Genomic DNA, 15,380 nt, shown 5'->3' with positions numbered 1-15,380 from the left:
GAATCCCCTAGTCGAGGTGTGAAAACACCAGTTAGATCTTCCTCTGAAAGTGAGCAGAGCCCAGAGCGTGACTCATGTCCCACCCTCGCGCTTTTTCTCTTCTAGGGGCTGTTGCTCTGTTTTCAACTCCCCTCCAGCTAATGCCATTTAATACTCTCAGAACCATCAGGCTAAATTCAAATTTTCTGCTCCTTAGAGGCTGTTGATATGCACCACCGCACATTCCAATTGCAAATACACATGAATGCTCCCGTGTATTCTAAGTTATTTTCTACATACAAATTCTTCTAAATTGTAAGTTAGCAGGCACTACTTGAATTCTCTTAGGTCTTTAGAAAGCTTTCAGATGCACCACGAGCAATAACGTGTAATGAATATGGACTGATATTTCTTTTCTGTAGTTACACTGAGTTGGCAATTTACATTTTCTAAATAGATAGATGACTTATAGCCAGTTTTCCCAGTCTTCTGGCAATTACTTCTTAGAAACCTCTGACAGGCTGAAGCCTCCAGAATCACAGCTGTTATTCTTGGTTTGATCCCCCTTTTTAAATTAAAAACAGTAGCTTTATCAGCAAATGGGATTTTTTTTCCCTCTGGAAATACAAAAATGCACATAAATTGAACATGCCAACTTATCTCATTTTAGGGTTGGAGCATCTTCTAGGTTAATGACCACTGTTCCACATCTGTGACAGAACTAATTGGGGTAAGGAGGCCATAAATACACACAAAACCCCCACAAATTCTCTTCCTTTGGGGTAATCTGAAGATTTATTCTAGTAGAGTGAGATGCGATTGGAAGAGAAGGAGAAAAAAAATAAGAGCGGTCAAACGCTTGTCTGATCATTCTGTCTTAGTTTCCAGGCACAGATCAGATTTGGAACAGATTTTTCCAGTATCTAATGCGACTTTTTCTCCCTCTTGAGGACCAAGTAAAATACTGGACACCAGCTTAATATTCATCTTTTCAGGGGTGCAGCAGCAGTGGTGGTGGGAACCACACAAATCAGGAGAAATGAAGATACTTATCTCTGTCCTCCAAACCTGGATTACGTTTACTGACATAAAAAGCTGTACTTAAAATGATAACCTCAACTCCATTTCCCATCACCACTTGCTTGGAAACATGCTTTGACAACAGTTTGTCACAGCTGATCACAAATGAAGCATCCTTCACGAGAGAGCAGATGTCTGCATTTGTTTGGAGCTCAACTTGCCTTTTCAGAAATCTACCTTAATCTCCCATTGATCATTAATTGGAGAAATGCAGTTATCAATCAATAGATTATAAGGGTGAATAATCAAGATTTGTCTTCCATAACAAGGCCACAATATATATGCCACTCAGGGTTAAAATCAACTCTGATGCCTTGTCCCTTGGAATTTCAGAAGAAACATTCTAAATTCACGTGTATACCAGTGAAATGAAGGACTTCTAGACTTAGCTGGATGAAAAGGATAACATCACTTGTTAATATTCATAATATCATTATGAATTTTGGAAACCACAGAGGGTGGGGAGGGGGAAACACCACGACATTTTGCCAGTATATATAAATAATAATCTGTCCCAATAAATTTAGAAAAGATGCCTACACACTGAAATCATTGGGTACCTGCAGAATGCAAGCCCTTTGTCTCAAACATACATATGAAAGAAACTGAACTAAATCTTAATCTTAGCAGGTAACCTTCCAGCTCACACAGTATTCACAAATCTACCATACACAAGCAGAACTTTTATGGGCCCTGTTTTCTTCTGTGTGTTATATACTATTATACTGAAAAAATACATATATATATTTATATATATATATATTTACTTTGAAATGTCTTTACAAGATGGTTTCTAACCAGAATTAAGACCATCTTTCCCAATTAGCTGATACTGCAGGATATAGAGGGTTGGCTGTTTATTTATTTATTTTTCAGTTAAGCAAGCTGTCAGGCTGACTTAAACTACTTTATTTAAAGAATTTTAGATCGAGCTATATCACTGTTTTCTAGATAGCACTAGTACACATGTGTTATCTAAAAAGTATTGTCAGAAGCATCAACGTATGTGTATAAACTACCAAATACCACGGGCTAAGTGACCGGTCAGGAGAGATGAGACGAAGGTAAGTATAAGAAAGGGAAAAAAAAATATATGCCTCTATGTGTTTGCCCCATTCTTTGGTTCAGACCCTGCCATTTCCCCTTCCTCTTCTTTCACCTGTAAAACAAGCCTGACATAAAAAATGTAAATTGTAAGCTTAAAATAAACCCTTTTTATAGGTGTGCATAAATTAGCATCCAATCACTTCAGCTGATAATTGAGAATGCCAAGTAACATAATGATCATCACGATCACTGAAGTTCAGTTTTCTGGTAGAGGCTCAAAGGACCTTGGTTATTGTTGTTAGTGTGAGAATTTAAAACGAGTGCTACTGAAGACTCCACAGAGAGATAACAGGCATTGCAATTTAACAACATGTTGAGAAAACAAGGAACAGTCTCCTTAGTAAAACACTGGACAGCAATTTTCTTCTTGCATATGCTTGGCTCAGGGGTGGAATGAAATCAGAAGTAGCAAGATCACATTATTTTAGCTTTACATGGAAAAAAAAAAAAAAAACCTCCTCAAACTGATCAGAAATAGCCCTTAAATCACCTGCTACCTTGTACCTTGTGCTGCGTTGTTGATAAACACCACCATACTAACCTATTAGCACAGCAGATATAAATATCTAAATAGCATACAATATAACGGCGCTTCCTTGCCTAATATTTATTACGTATTAAGATGATACTGAAGTTAATCCACAAGCATTGAATGGATATTGAGTCCATAATTTAAGTGCGTTCAGCACGCAGAATACAGATAGGGTACAACTTTTTCTTTTGTTTCACATACATGGCTAAATACAGTGTACATATCCACACCAAAAAGTGGCCATTTCTTCAGAGTGGTTAACAGCTGAGTTTGATGCTATTCTGCAGGGCAATACAGCGAAACAGCTTCATGCATTTTCAGCAGGAATAATTCCTGCTGTGGTTTACGTAATAAAGAGCAAAGAAAGTTTAAATTAAGACTTACCATGGGGCACCGTATATTCGGAATCCTTTAACTGTTACCTCTGAATCTTGTAAGTAAATACTATTTGTCAGGAGTGACTGAACATTGTCAAAGTCCTCTGGTTTCAATTTGGACACAGAAGGAAAGCGGTAGTAATCTTGTTTAACAAGGTCTGCCATGAATTCCTTATCAAATGTCAGTTCATGATTCCCAGCAATCACTATTTTATATTCATATGGCAGGTTTCCTGAAATAACAAAAAAAGGACTTAATTAGCACATTTTCCTCCCACACCAGCATTGCCGGCACAATAAGTAGACAGCTAGCAGTGACAGAATGAAATACCCAAGCTCTGCGTGCATCTCCATGTTGAGCAGAAGCTATTAATGCTGCCTCTCTTCCTCTGAATGGAACTGTTTTAAAATGTAAAGTAACGCCACAGAAATACATGTCATAATAGTAATAATTCTAAACAATAATTCTGCGTGTAGTGCAGAATTAAACAAAACAAGCTGGTAGGCACTGAACCACCTCCAAACATGGCATTAAGTCACCAGTGCTCCCTTACTTCCAACTGATTATATGCTGGTTAATGTTACCCTAAGCTGAGAATTACCACTGAATTCATGGGACTGGGTCAGTCAGCAGTACTGAGTCCTAGCCAATGGAAGTGACCTGCAGTGATTTAACTGGGTGTCCTGTGGGTGGGTGTAACAGAGGCGGCAGCATGCCTCACCAGGATGCCTCACCAGGATGCCTCACCAGCACGTTGTGAGGATACCAGCTACAGGGCACTGAATCAGCTAGCTGGCACAGGTGTTTCTGAATTATGCAGCTTTTTAGGTCAATGTGTATGGAGCCCAAGCATTTGAGAGATGGCATTTATTCCCAGACCTAGTTCTTTCTTCAGAGCTCTGACTCATTTGAAACGGACTTTCACTTCATTATCATTCAGTTTATGGTAGTATCTCTGTATAGAGTACATACATAAAAGAAACCATGGAACCCAAACAGTTAAAGACATAAGGTAGGAAAAAAGACATGTGGCTAGGTCATTTATTTTGAGTTTCACATAAGGTGTACAGGTTTGATCACCTGAAGTCCATGCAACTATTTCCAGTGTTTGGAACGAGGCAAGGATCAGGCCCACAGAGCCAGATTTTTTTTGAGTTTAGAGACAGATTTTTCAAGCACTTGGTACCAACAACCAGTGCCAGATATTTCAATTAAACATATTGAGTATTGGGCTCCCTTAAAAATATGTTCCTCTACTGTGGTGTCTTCATAGAAGTCAAGATCTTTTACAAAATCTGTCTTACTGTGACTTGCCAAAAATCACATCCAAGTTTGCATCAAAGCTAAAACCAGGCTCACATCTCTCCTCTGTTACCCTCACTGTCTGATTCTGTCTTGAATGTTCAAGTTGTTCATTTTGGTGCAAATTCCTAATAATCATTTTAAAAAATATTTTTCCCCACAAATGTGCACAATACTTTACAACCATATGGATGATATATATGAAATATATCGTTATTTATATTCACTTTCTGTACTGCTCACGGGTCTTCAGTTATTTACACAAACCATGAAAGCAACAACTTGACACACTGTAATTGTTAATGCTGTTAGCTCAGATGCTCGTAAGTATATATACATGTAGATGTTTAATGTCCACTGATTTGGAAATAAAACACAGGTACATCTTCCAGATCTGGAACTTCCAAAATCCACCCCCAAGGGACACAGAATTGTAGGCTATGTATTTCTCATGAATACTGTTCTCCTACTACACAGACACAGCTTTTCTAGTTCAAAACTTGTTTTAAACAGCTTCCAAAGATGTTTTCTCTTTTTTTAAACAGTAAGTTTTAAACTAAACCTGTAAACATCTACAGCGAGCTTAACTTTCCCCCAAATAAGGCTTATAGGGAATCATAATAAGCATTGTCTTCATGAAATTAGTTAATTCTGGATAGAATAACAAACATTTATATATCCCCTGGGGAAAAAAAAAAAAATCATAGATTCCTCACATCTGAACAAAATTCAGTTAATACATATCCATAATTCCCTGAACTGCTGCATTAGATTAAAAACTGGGGGAGATGCAGTAAATGCTCCTCTACAGATTACACCTGACTCCTTTCCCTCTTCCCTTCCCCATCTCAGCTACATGCTGATCTTCAATTAATTTTTGTTTGAATACTAGACGTACTAGAAATTCCTGCTCTTTGACATTCCTGGGCATAAGGTAAAATTCCTATTTTCTCCTCTCTCAGGAAACAAAAAGACACCACTGGCATGAAATCTGATACACTTGTCATACCTATCAATCCCCCAAAACAAGAGAGATATGATTAAATTCTCAGAGAAGTAGGATGGAAAAGTTAAATTCAGGTTTCTCCGAGGTTATTAACATTTACCATGTTAGCAGAGAAAACTTCTCATCTTACGAGATGAATGCCCAGGTTTTATGCTTTCTCCAATTTATTTTGATAGGAGATTTGAAAATCTGCACATTTTGCAGATATTATGTCCAATTAAATCTGGAACATTTTGTTGGAAGTGAATGCTTTTTATCTTGACATGTTGAAAAACAGGGCTTACTTTAAAGACACATATGGCACACAATAAACAAACGAGTTGTGGGATTAATGATTGTTACAACGTACAAAGGTAACATTATACACGTTATATAAGCAACTGAAATCACATGGGAAAATCTAACAGTAATTACTTCAACTAATGTCAAGAAAGCCATTAATTTTACTGAGACTAAGGAGATGCTCCGCTTGGTCAGTTCTTGAGCCCCAGTAACGCATCAAGGAGCCTCAGGGCCCAGGTACTAGGCCTCAGGCACCAGGTGTAACCAGGGAGCTCGAGACTAGGCCTCACCAATGGAACTCCAGCATCAACACCAGGGAATGAGAAACAGGGCAAAATGGGTGCCTGAGGAGAAATCCTACAGGGACCAGAATTCATCAATATCTGCCTGCAAGCTCTAGCTTTGTAGTTCTGCACACCCACACTGCGTGAGCTGAAGAGCAACCGCTGCTGGCTGTGGATGTATTCACTGCAGGCCTGAGTGCCCCACGAAGGGGCAAGGCAAGATGTGCTTCACTCCATAGCTGTACACACATCGTTATTTACCATAGGGCAGGCACCGGCTCCCCCGCTTAGTTCCCTGATTTTATTACCAGCCACATTTTGCACTTTTTCTGGAGGCAAAAACCACCAAAGCTGCATTGCAAGCTAGCGATGAGGAACATGACTCATAAAAATGCCAACACACCAAAAGCCAGGCCCAAGCAAAGGAGAGCAGCCAGAGGAAGTCTCATCCATTTTTCATTTCTTTCCTCTTCCCTGAGGAAAGACTATATAGCATTAATCACAGTAATAAATTACCTGCAATCAGATTAGCCATTTGTTCATCACATTCATGTTTTGCCTTCCTGAAAGGCCCTGGTGGTAGTGCACAACATTCATCCTCTCTGATATAATTTACGAAATATTTTGGCATCTTTTACTTTGGCAATTTTGCCCTTTGTGTATAATCTGCTGACCTTTTGTGCTTTTTATGGAAGCATAAACAATCACACAACAAATCTCCTACTCCATGATATTTTAGTTTTCATCTTGACCAGATTAATCTCCGCCTATCTACTTCCATTCTGCCAGTTCAGAGAGCCACTGCACCACAATACACAAGTTGATAGCTGTTTTCTTCACTAAATTTCTGTTAGCTACATTTGGTCTTTATTAAACTACTTTCCTAACTACTAAATTTTCTACCATGTTTCAGTAATATTATTAATTCCAATCTATACTACGATTCTGAAAAAGAGAAGAATAACTTCTCAAACTAGGAAGAGCTTGATGTGTTCACTGGGACAAGCACTTCAGAAACTCCAAATATCAACTCATAAAGTAATAGCTAAATTTGAATTAAAAATACTTAACTGTTTTCCAGATGAAATCAAAAGGCTAACATCACAGCCTCTTAAAAATGATTAGAGCACCAAGTCTGTGAAGCAGAGTCACTAATACTGAAGTATTGGAAATCTTAAAAAGGCATAGAACGCATATATGTGCACATGCACACACACACGGTTTATATTTTCAGTATATGTTAATATTTTTTTTGGCCAAGATGTCATTTAACATCTGCCCTCAGTAGGAGTATAGCAAGGGCAGAAGGTAGTAGTTGATTAAGAAAATGTCGCAGCTAGGTAAGTTGTCCTGAAGGACAAAAGGTGAATATCACTCTTGCTCAAAGAAGAACAAAGATAGGTAGCTGCAAATCATTTGGAAAAAAATAATAATAAAAATAATATTAATTTATAGTGAATACATTAACCTGGCAGCCTCAGAAGATTTCTGTAACTTTTCCGTTTGTCAGTCAACTGTCAAGCTAGAGTCCCATGTAGCAATACTTTCTTCCATCTGATCCACAAGCCTTCGTTCTCACTCTTCAGCCACTAAGCCCCTCTGCCAGCACGCAGATTTGGTGGCCACAGAGCACAGTGGATCAGGAAACCAACCCCGCTGAAAACTGATGCAGCAAATAAGGAACAAGACTGTATGCACATACTAGTAAGGCAGGACTTCGTTCACTGGCAGCAACGATGCATAACACTTTAAAGCAGAAACTGAACAGACTGACTTTAAATACAATAATTACATTGTTGTCTTTTAAGTTTACCTTAAATACTTAATCCTAGGAATCCTTAATCCATTGAACAACCATTTCTATTTTAATGGCATGCTTCATACAAGTCCAACTTAGTTGCACAACTGAAGTTCTGTAGAGCTGCCAGACATGAAAAGCAGTCTGACTGTCAATGAATGTTAACTACTGACTACCTATAAAAATAAACAATAATAAAAAAATCACACTATTTTTTGACTACTGTTATCTACAAAATGCATTGGGAGGTAGGGGAGCTAGAAATAACATGACACTAACTATATATAGTGGTACAAACCTGTATTTGCACACCACCGCTAAACAAATACTTTTCATGTGAAGCTCTGAATATGCACACACATGCATTAACTATTCACACCACGCAACACTTCCATGAAGCGTTAAGTGCTTTCATGCCCATTTCACAGACTCATAGACCCTTTGGCCATATCCTGAAAACTGTGCTGAGAAACCTTGAAGTAAATGCTTTGTCCTTTCAAAAAGGAAGGAAAATCTCTACGAGTGAGATGCCTGTGCAAGTCAATCACCTCCAATTTACAGTGTAAAATATATGCTTCAAAGAGCATAACTAGCTCTGGAACATTCACTTACAACCAACCCTATGCATGTCCAGAGATAATCACCGAAGGAGCAGATTTTGTGTGGTCCTATGGCCTTCCAGTCCCTGCAGCATCTCAGGTTGCCATCAGCTGTCTGACCACAGCTGTGTAAGTGCCCTGACAGCAGCCAGCAAACATCATTACCACCGTTCAGTAGCACTGGAATTCCTCAAAGAGGTTTCTCATGGAAAGTCCATTGAATCTCAAGGCAGTGGTTATTACTCTTCCCAGCATTTATAGAATAATCACAACACTCACAAGCCCCTTTCAGAATTTTAAAAGGAACGGTATCAGAAAGGATCTGATTTCTCCTTCAGCAGCAACAAATGAGTTAGACAGTACTTGTACAGTCTATTATAGACCTAAACTTCCACACGATATGCTGGACTTCTCTCACCATAAAGGATAAACCATCCACCCACTGTAGGTATGGAGATTCAGAACTGGCTATGGAAAAAAAAAAAAAAAATCCTATCTAGGATGAGAATGATTGGCTTTAAAAATATTCTGGCTGTTTTAATCAAACAGCCTGCATAAAAAGTCTTCAATTGAACAGCTAATGCTGATGCCAACTGATATACTGACTGAAAACTTAACCCCTGTATTTCTTCCCTTTGTATCTGTAAAAACCTAAAGAATGAAATAAATAACAAAAAAGCAGGCAAATAATAGACAGAACATGCACAAAAACAGAACAAGTTTCTAAAGAAGCAGAAAGAGCTGAAGCACAAGATCTCAAAACCTTTTGATGAAAAGTATTCCACTGGCTTTTTAAACTCTCATCAGTTCAGATGCCTCTTCATTTTTTTCCTCCAAAAGAAAATCTGGAGAAGGAAAAATAAAGGCAAAACACACATGGGAAATGCAGCAAGGAGAGTAGATGAATGAAAGTTTAACTGTTTTGCCTTTATGCAAGGAAAACATCAGACCACAGCGCAGGGAGAAGCAAAGGCTGAGACCCTTGAGTTCCTGTGATAAATCTAAAGCTCGCACATTAAAGCTCCCCTTTGTTGAAAACGCTGTTAGACACAACAAAACAGAAATGTTACGTAAGTGCAAGCTCTGCCTCTGACCTTTCACTCTGTAACCGTCAGGCTTCATTAATTTTCACAAGGCCTGACAGCTCTAGCGTTAATACTCACACTTGCTGATCGAGCCACACAGCAGGTTCAGACTGCTACCTTCTCCTCTGAAACTCATGCATTAGGATTTCTTCCATGCTGGCAATGGAAAACCAAGTCTAAGAAACATTAAACACAAAAAACTACGTTACAATAATGCCAAGGTTGAGTCATAAACCCATGAAAGCAAGGAAGTATTGAGTGAATCTTGCCTCAGCACGTGTAACTCAGCTACCCAGTGCCAGGATACCGCAGCCTACACAGTCCTCTCTGAGTGACCACAGAAGCAGGCACTGCTTTTTACCTGTATGGTCACTTATGAGCCACCTGAGGCTGCAAAACTGGCAGTGCCTAATACCAAGTACTTCTGCTCTCTCCCGTCTAGGTAAATGAATTGAATTTGGTACAACGCTGGGCCACAACATCACCAAGCACAGCATGAACCCTGAAACAGGGCTATATATACTGCTGAACCTAGTTAGCTACGGGTCTGATTTAATGAAGCTCTGACATCGTAACAATTCCTTGCTTTTATGTATTTATGTCTCAACCATAACATTATTCTAATGTAACTGTTTGTGATTAATATCCTTCTCCTCTAATAGAAAGAAAGTAGCATAACATAAAGAACAACCTTTTGTTTCACTTCAGCATTGCACAGCTTCTGTAGCATTCTGACATTACACAGGTTGGTTTTTGATCTCTAAGTCATTTTTGAATTTCATCTGACTTCTGTAATTTTTTTTCTTGAAACAGAAGGTTTCTCTAAGGTTTTATCAATTAATACATGACATTTATTTGCTTTGAAAAAAAATCTGAAGGTTTTGTTTAGTCTAAGCTCACAAAAAAAAAATCCTTGGGATTTTGCAGCTCACAGCACTGCCAACTGTAGGTGTAAGAAGTCCCCAAAATTGGCTTTAAAATTATCATAATTGGAACTTAAGCTGCACAGATTTTTCTGTTTATGAATCCACAGAAAAGGTTTCTTTTCAGGCTTGTATTTACATAACCAAAAAGACAGAGTTTTCAAAAAATAAAAAAAATCACGTAACTTAAAATTGAAATAGCTGACAGCTACGAAGTTTGCCTTTAAATTTAGCAAATTCTGAAAACAGCACCCTCACTGCAAATCACAATAGCCCTATTTTTCCCTTTCATTTCTAAAAAGGATTCTTGCAGAAATGGTAGTTCCTCCTCCACTTCTGTTTCCTATAAACAAAGCAATACATAAAGGACTAGCACGACCACTTTGGTGCTGCATGCATGCTTTTAGAGAGATCCTTTAAGTGAAATAGAGTTCACTTGGGACATTACGTAAGGTTTTCAGCCAAGAATTTCTCTTTGTCTGGCAGAGTTGAAGGGTATTCCTTTAAACAGGATTACCCCATATTTACACTTACAATGAAATTTGCATCTAAGCTCCTATAGTTTTAGGTCTATCCTGTGGCAGATATACAGAAATGTTATCTTTTGTCCAACTGAATCTTACTTTTTCTCCTGTGACCATGAACATCAAACATCAATGCATTAAGATGTAATGCACCAGGGCCAACGAGTTTTAGACCGATTTCAGCTCAGTGCTGAAAATGGAAACAAAGCATGCCTTCACAGGACCAGTAGGGCTACGCAGAAATGTTCTTCTTCAACTTGATTAAGACAAAATTGAGAAGGAATGGTTTTGGTTACTATTATATTAGGCTAAAATAAGAAATGAACCCTAGCACTATCTAAATCTAATATGAAAAAGCCATCTTTATTTCAAAATTTTCAAAGCATTCTCTATAAACGCATCACAGATCAATTTACATGGTACTTTTGCCAATAAGCAAAACGAAATCACAAGTTCCAATTGGCTTAACTCATATTGGAAAGTGTGAAAGCAAATGCTAGTAAATGCAATTACTGCAAACAAACTCCATTTTCTTCACTCAGGAGGGAATTTCAGGGAACATTTTATTGCCCTCAAATAATATTTCTAAAGGCATCAATACACAATTCTATTTTCTTTTTGGAGTCCCCCCCACACTATATAACCTAATCCTCTCTAAGAAAACTCACCAGTTTTTGAAATAATATATTGGTAGTTGATATTACCTTGTGCACGCACGTTCTGTATCAATTTAAATTATTATTCTCAGTGAATCTTAAGAACGTCAAAACCAGCAGCCACTGTCTGACACAAACAGTTCTGGACCTATTTTCATAACATGCCCTTTGTCTCCATAATTTACAATTTCAATTAAGTCTTTTATATTTTATATATTTATAAAAAATAAATGAATAAAAGCCATCCAAAAGGAGGTCATCTTGAGAACAATTATACAGAAAGTAATTAAGCTAATCATAATCATCACAGACAATAGCTTGGTATTTTCATGTACATGTATTTTCATACTACAAAAGCCCGGCAAGTGCTGAGGGCACGTTTCACCAGACAAAATAAAATCTTTAAAAAAGGAATGAGTCTGGATGGCAATTTTTTACTCCTTACTGAAAGGAACTTGCTGCAAATCAATTAGAATTATGAATGCAGGACCCAGACCTAGACTGCCTCAGATTGTTCTTCTGCCTTACCAACAGGGAGCTTCATGTGAGCAGCAGGGCTGAGAAATGGCCCTGGACCGAGATATTTCCATTATCTACCTACAGATCTTAAAATAAATACATAAACAAATCAGGATTTGCAATTAATTGCCAGAAACATTTTCTTCTTTCCTCTCTGACCATGTTCCCATTAACTGTTTCCTCATTTTTAAAGGAGAGACGCAGAGTCTATGTGGTTTACAATTGCCAAACACAGGCAGACACCTCCCTCTGCCTCACAGCCTGGGAAGCCAAGTCAGTATTTCTGAACAATCCCTTCAAATGCCTCCTTTTTTCTCTCTCCCAGAAAGGTGATCAGAACATTTCGTATGAAAAGAAAAACCTCCACTTTGTGAAAGAGAAACTTTCGATACCTAGTTTAATTTTCTTCTGGTAATGCAGTATCTTCTACATACCTTTTCCATTTCTGTACATGGAAATGACTGTCTTACTTTCAAAACTATGATTTTTTGAGTACACTACTGGTAACAGTAAAACATGCTGGTGCCCAGACTTACCTGACTACCAAATACTAACATAACGTGGATAGAGTCCAGTAACGACAACGAAAAATTAATAAGCAGGAACAGCGAGAATAATCACAAGTAAAATAAACCAAAAGGAAGAAGAAGAAAAATAAGGTAATGTGTTTTTGAAATATCATAAAGGTTTTAAAAGCATAGAATGCTGTCTAAAAGCAGGAAATCAGCTTTTCAGTAACTCTAAGAATGTAACATTTTCCAGTGTGCTAAAGCAATTAGCTGCTTTAGAAACATTACGCTGTGTTCATTTCTTGTGACTTTACTTGTAAACATTTAGTGTAGGAAGCAAATCTGATATTCAGAATGTTTTTTTAAACATGCTTTCAGATGGTGATGCTGATGTTGGTTGGGAATTGTTTCTTCCTCTTCTAAGTGACAAGAGGAGAAATCTAAAACCTGAACTAAACTCCATTTCTAGAGGCAGACCAGCACACTTCTGACAGCACTATGTACTGCGTTTCAGAATTACCTTCACAGTCCACCCCCGAATTTCTTAGGGGATAAAAAAAGACAAAGTGCTGAGAGAAGCAAACAGAAATTACAGTCAACTAAAAATATCAGGCAGATCTCTGCGACCCTCCAGTACTATCTTCTGAATCCCGCATTAAAATTTATTCTTCTACATAAACCTAAACATTCCATTACAGTCTTTCAAGATGAACTTGGATATCAGGGATCTCCTGAGCCCTGTAAGGAAATTCCTTTTAATAATCCAGCCCACAGAGAGGTTTCTTAGCTACTAAAGGAGACAACCAAATCACTCCAACTGTATCATCTTATTACAATGAACTGAATTTCTCATATTCCATTTTGTTTTGTTTTTTTCCTAGCCACCTACAGTTGCCTGAAGAGAATGCCACATAGCCTCAGACATCTTCCTTGTAGGTTTAAGCGCACATACTAAGCCCAAACATTAAAAAATAAAGAAGGAAACTAAGCCTGAAAGCAGCTCTAAAGTGAAATTGGAATTCCAATGGAAATTGGAGCCAGCAAGTTCTGAGTTCCAAATCGCACCTCTGGTACTACTTTTTGCCACCTCCTCTCTTCTTTCAGCTTTGTAGAATCTCAATTACCAAATTATTCATGTTACAGCATCCCAGGGCCCCACAACAGAAAGTTCAGACTGAAGATTTTTTAAAATCCCGGGTGCCACCCTTCAACATGTAGCGGGCAAACCGATGTGCCAAAATACCTCCTAATCGTCCTTCCAAAGGATAACAAAACAGATGAATGGAAATAGTGTATAGAATATAAACTCCATTCTGCAATATCAGAGTTCACGTGCTTTATTTGTGCCAGAACTCAGGTAAGCCTTATCTTTCTGTCCTTGCTACTACACATACATTGGCCCTCTGCCCCAGCCATCTCCACTCCTTATTTTAATAAGGATAATAGGAAGTGCCTAACATATTAAGGTAATTAAATATTTTTAAAGCAAGCTAAAGGAGTATGTGTGATTCATGGTACTTATATCTGTGCACTTGAATTTACAGTAACGTTTTCGTGAGATGTTGTATGATGCAGCATCTGTAGTTTCCCTTTGTGTACGGAAAATACACCGAGGACTGTGGTAGATGAGTAAGTATTTCTCTACCATTAAATGCTATCATTAACTGCTGGGGTATGCAGCATTTGCAATCTTTCATCTACTGTGTTTTCTTCAGAGTAGGGTCTTTCTTGACTTACCCGTTTTAGTCATCATTTCTAGACTAAAAAAAGAAAAAACTGCCATAAAAAGGCAAGATATGCAGATCCTAACTTCTGCTGAATAACGCAGCCAACATAGTTAATCACAGCTGGTCATTAAGACAAAGCACTAACAGAACAGCTATTTCAGTCACTTACACAAAGGTAACAATTTATGTCTTATTTATACTCCTTTCTGCTAAGGTTTTGCCCTTTCACCTCAAAGGCGAGCATCATTGTTTTTACAGCTGGCTTCACGGAAGCATTTGTTTATGAATGGCTATATTGCTTCCACTATAACTGTACAGGCCATCCTCTCTAGGAACTCAGTCAAATGTCAGACCTCATTTTAGCACATATACCCAGAGCTGTCCGTCATCAAAGCAGCGGCTCTTCCTCCCCTCTGCCCCCAGCGCTGCCCCATGGGAACTGCCCAGGTGACGGGCGCAGCACAGCATCCCCTGAGCCATCCTTGCGCGATCCTTCCCCGCTTTCCAAGTCTAGCAAATGCCACAGGGCTGTTATTTGCAACCAGGTGACTGCACGTGGGGAACGGCTTCCCCTACAGCAGACCCTGCAGACACCTGGGCTGTTCCAGGAATTCCTTCAGCGGGGTTACGAGGGGATGTTAGTCTGGGACCTTGGCTCTCAGGAGCACGAGTACAGCCAGCACTGTTACTTCATTCCCAGTGACCTCCAAAGCCTCCAGCAGGGACACAGGAGAGCAGAAGGGATGAACTCCTTCCTCACAACGCTCAGGAGAAATCTCCTGCAGAAAAGGCAGAAAACTTCACGGTTGCCTTGCAGCTTTTCTGCTCGTCTCTCAGCAGGGAATGCAAATAGCAAATGCCTCTCAAGGACTGGGGGGGATTCAAGGGTAGCACACAAGGGAGGGCAGCTCAGATGAAAGTAAGGAAGCACAGTAACTTTAGCATGTGCAGCTCTGTTTTAATCTAAAACTCTTTATCTTCCTGTTGGTAGTCACACACACAAAAAAATAAATAAATAAAGGGCAAGATTGAGGAGAAAAGGAGTTATTGTACCCTGGTGCCTGGCTTGTAATATTAAAGATTCTGTTCA

General features: G+C 38.7%; 1 protein-coding gene across 2 annotated transcripts in view; it reads right to left on the bottom strand.

Annotated features, from left to right (window-relative positions):
- MPPED2 (metallophosphoesterase domain containing 2) overlaps positions 1–15,380 on the bottom strand; it is a 182,358-nt gene that overhangs the window by 43,241 nt on the left and 123,737 nt on the right. For both annotated transcript variants that reach the window (XM_035327976.1, XM_035327975.1), the window contains exon 5: positions 3,083–3,308. In XM_035327976.1, the coding sequence (XP_035183867.1) occupies positions 3,083–3,308 (226 nt within the window). The remainder of the gene's footprint in view (positions 1–3,082; positions 3,309–15,380) is intronic.

This window comes from Oxyura jamaicensis, chromosome 5 (genome assembly GCF_011077185.1).
Source record: "Oxyura jamaicensis isolate SHBP4307 breed ruddy duck chromosome 5, BPBGC_Ojam_1.0, whole genome shotgun sequence".
Classification (NCBI taxonomy): Eukaryota; Metazoa; Chordata; class Aves; order Anseriformes; family Anatidae; genus Oxyura; species Oxyura jamaicensis.
Note: the sequence above shows the minus strand (reverse complement) of the source record. Positions and strands in the feature narration are given on the sequence as shown.